Source organism: Xenopus tropicalis, chromosome 3, assembly GCF_000004195.4.
Source record: "Xenopus tropicalis strain Nigerian chromosome 3, UCB_Xtro_10.0, whole genome shotgun sequence".
NCBI classification, from domain to species: Eukaryota; Metazoa; Chordata; class Amphibia; order Anura; family Pipidae; genus Xenopus; species Xenopus tropicalis.
In genome coordinates this window covers 138,471,685-138,473,474 of record NC_030679.2, presented here as the reverse complement: position 1 = coordinate 138,473,474, position 1,790 = coordinate 138,471,685, and the positions used below count along the sequence as shown (strand labels likewise).

At 44.0% G+C, this 1,790-nt stretch overlaps 1 protein-coding gene across 1 annotated transcript; it reads left to right on the top strand.

Annotated features, from left to right (window-relative positions):
* Positions 1-606: 606 nt before the first annotated feature.
* Positions 607-1,553, top strand: LOC108646249 (beta-1,3-galactosyltransferase 2). The gene has a single exon (XM_018092689.2). It carries the CDS (start codon positions 681-683, stop codon positions 1,551-1,553), a length of 873 nt encoding a protein of 290 aa, XP_017948178.1. The 5' UTR covers positions 607-680.
* The last annotated feature ends 237 nt before the right edge of the window (positions 1,554-1,790 follow it).

The following is a 1,790-nucleotide window of genomic DNA, read 5'->3' as shown; positions in this document are numbered from 1 at the left end:
TGGCCCTTGGCTAATGTAACCACAGGCTTTGGCTATGGCCCTTGGCTAATGTAACCACAGGCTTTGTCTATGGCCCTTGGCTAATGTAACCACAGGCTTTGGTTATGGCCCTTGGCTAATGTAACCTCTGGCTTTGGCTATGGCCCTTGGCTAATGTAACCTCTGGCTTTGGCTATGGCCCTTGGCTAATGTAACCACTGGCTTTGGCTATGGCCCTTGGTTAATGTAACCACTGTATTTAGCTATGACCCTTGGCTCAGCATGAAAACTGATAAACTGCAGGTATAGGTAAGGATGCTTAATCTTGTTCATATTTTGTTATATACACCTTATGTGTTTGTGAGGCAACATGTATAAGATTTCTGTATTATTTCAAAGCATCTCACCTGTGTCGCCTATAAAGGGGCACCCACAATGTGGGGGGACTTGTGGTGTTCCTTTATACAGGGCTATTTGCTTTATAGGCAGTCTACTGCTCAGTTTCCAATCAGGTTTCAAACTGCTGTCTGGTTGCTGTGTTTGTGCATAATAATCTCTGAATAATAACTGAAATGAAAAATATTTTTATTGTTTTTGTGTCTAACAGGAAACATCTAATATGGACAAGTATTAACAGAAATGTATGGTCAATCAAACTGAAAATACTAAAGTACTGCTTGCTCTTATTTTTTTTGGGTACAATGGGACTCCTTTACCATTTCATAAATGGAACTCCAAGTATAGTGCATCCCAGAACTGTGGGACCCTTGTACCCTTATCTCATAGAGGAGCCATTACAATGTAGAGGAGAAGCCCCATTCTTAGTGCTGCTCATCCCTTCCATGCCCCAAGATGTTCTTGTCAGGGACGCCCTGAGGAAGACTTGGGCCAATGAAAGTTTAATCCCTGGAATCTCCATTAAAAGGATTTTCCTTCTGGGCAGGTCCTTTGTTAATGACACAGAAATATCTGTGGAACAAGAGAGTTCTACATTCCATGATATCGTCCAACAGGATTTCCTGGACACCTACCGGAATCTGACCGTCAAAACACTGATGGGTATAGAGTGGGTTAGCCGTCTCTGCCCCCGAGCCAGCTATGTCATGAAGGTGGACGCTGACATGTTCTTCAACCCTTGGTTCCTGGTGAGGCGGATCTTACAGCCGGAGAAGCCTCTCAAGCTGGAATTTTTCACAGGACTGGCAGTAAGAGCTGTGCCCTTCAGGAACAAAGACAGCAAGTGGTATATACCATATGAAATGTACCCTAAAAGTTATTATCCTACCTACTGTTCTGGCACAGGCTATGTCTTCTCTGGGGACTTGTCACCAAGGATATACAAAGAAGCAATGGGGTTGACCCTTTTGCCATTTGAGGATGTCTTTGTAGGTATCTGCTTAGAAAGGATGGGGGTTCAGATCTCCGAGCCTGGGGGCAATTGGTTTGTAGGAGAAAGGGCAGAGTACAATAGGTGCCAATTTACCAAGCTTGTTACTGATCATCATTACAGCCCAGACGAGTTGCTGAAGTTGTGGCCTGATTTCCTCAAGGCTCTGGGAGACTGTGCTGAATAGTAGGGTGGCTTATAATGGCACCTTGAATGAAGGACAACAGTGGACTGATAATACCATTTCTTAATCCCTTTTTTCAAGTTGTTCATTAAAAATAAACAAGAATTTCCTAGGTCCCCATCAGGGCCTTTTAATGCCTTGGCAGGCCCTGGGATCCAACTGGTAGGCCTTCACCATCCTGCTGCATGCAGCATTTTTTTTTCTTAAACCACGTCTACTTTTTGCCACACCCCTAAATGA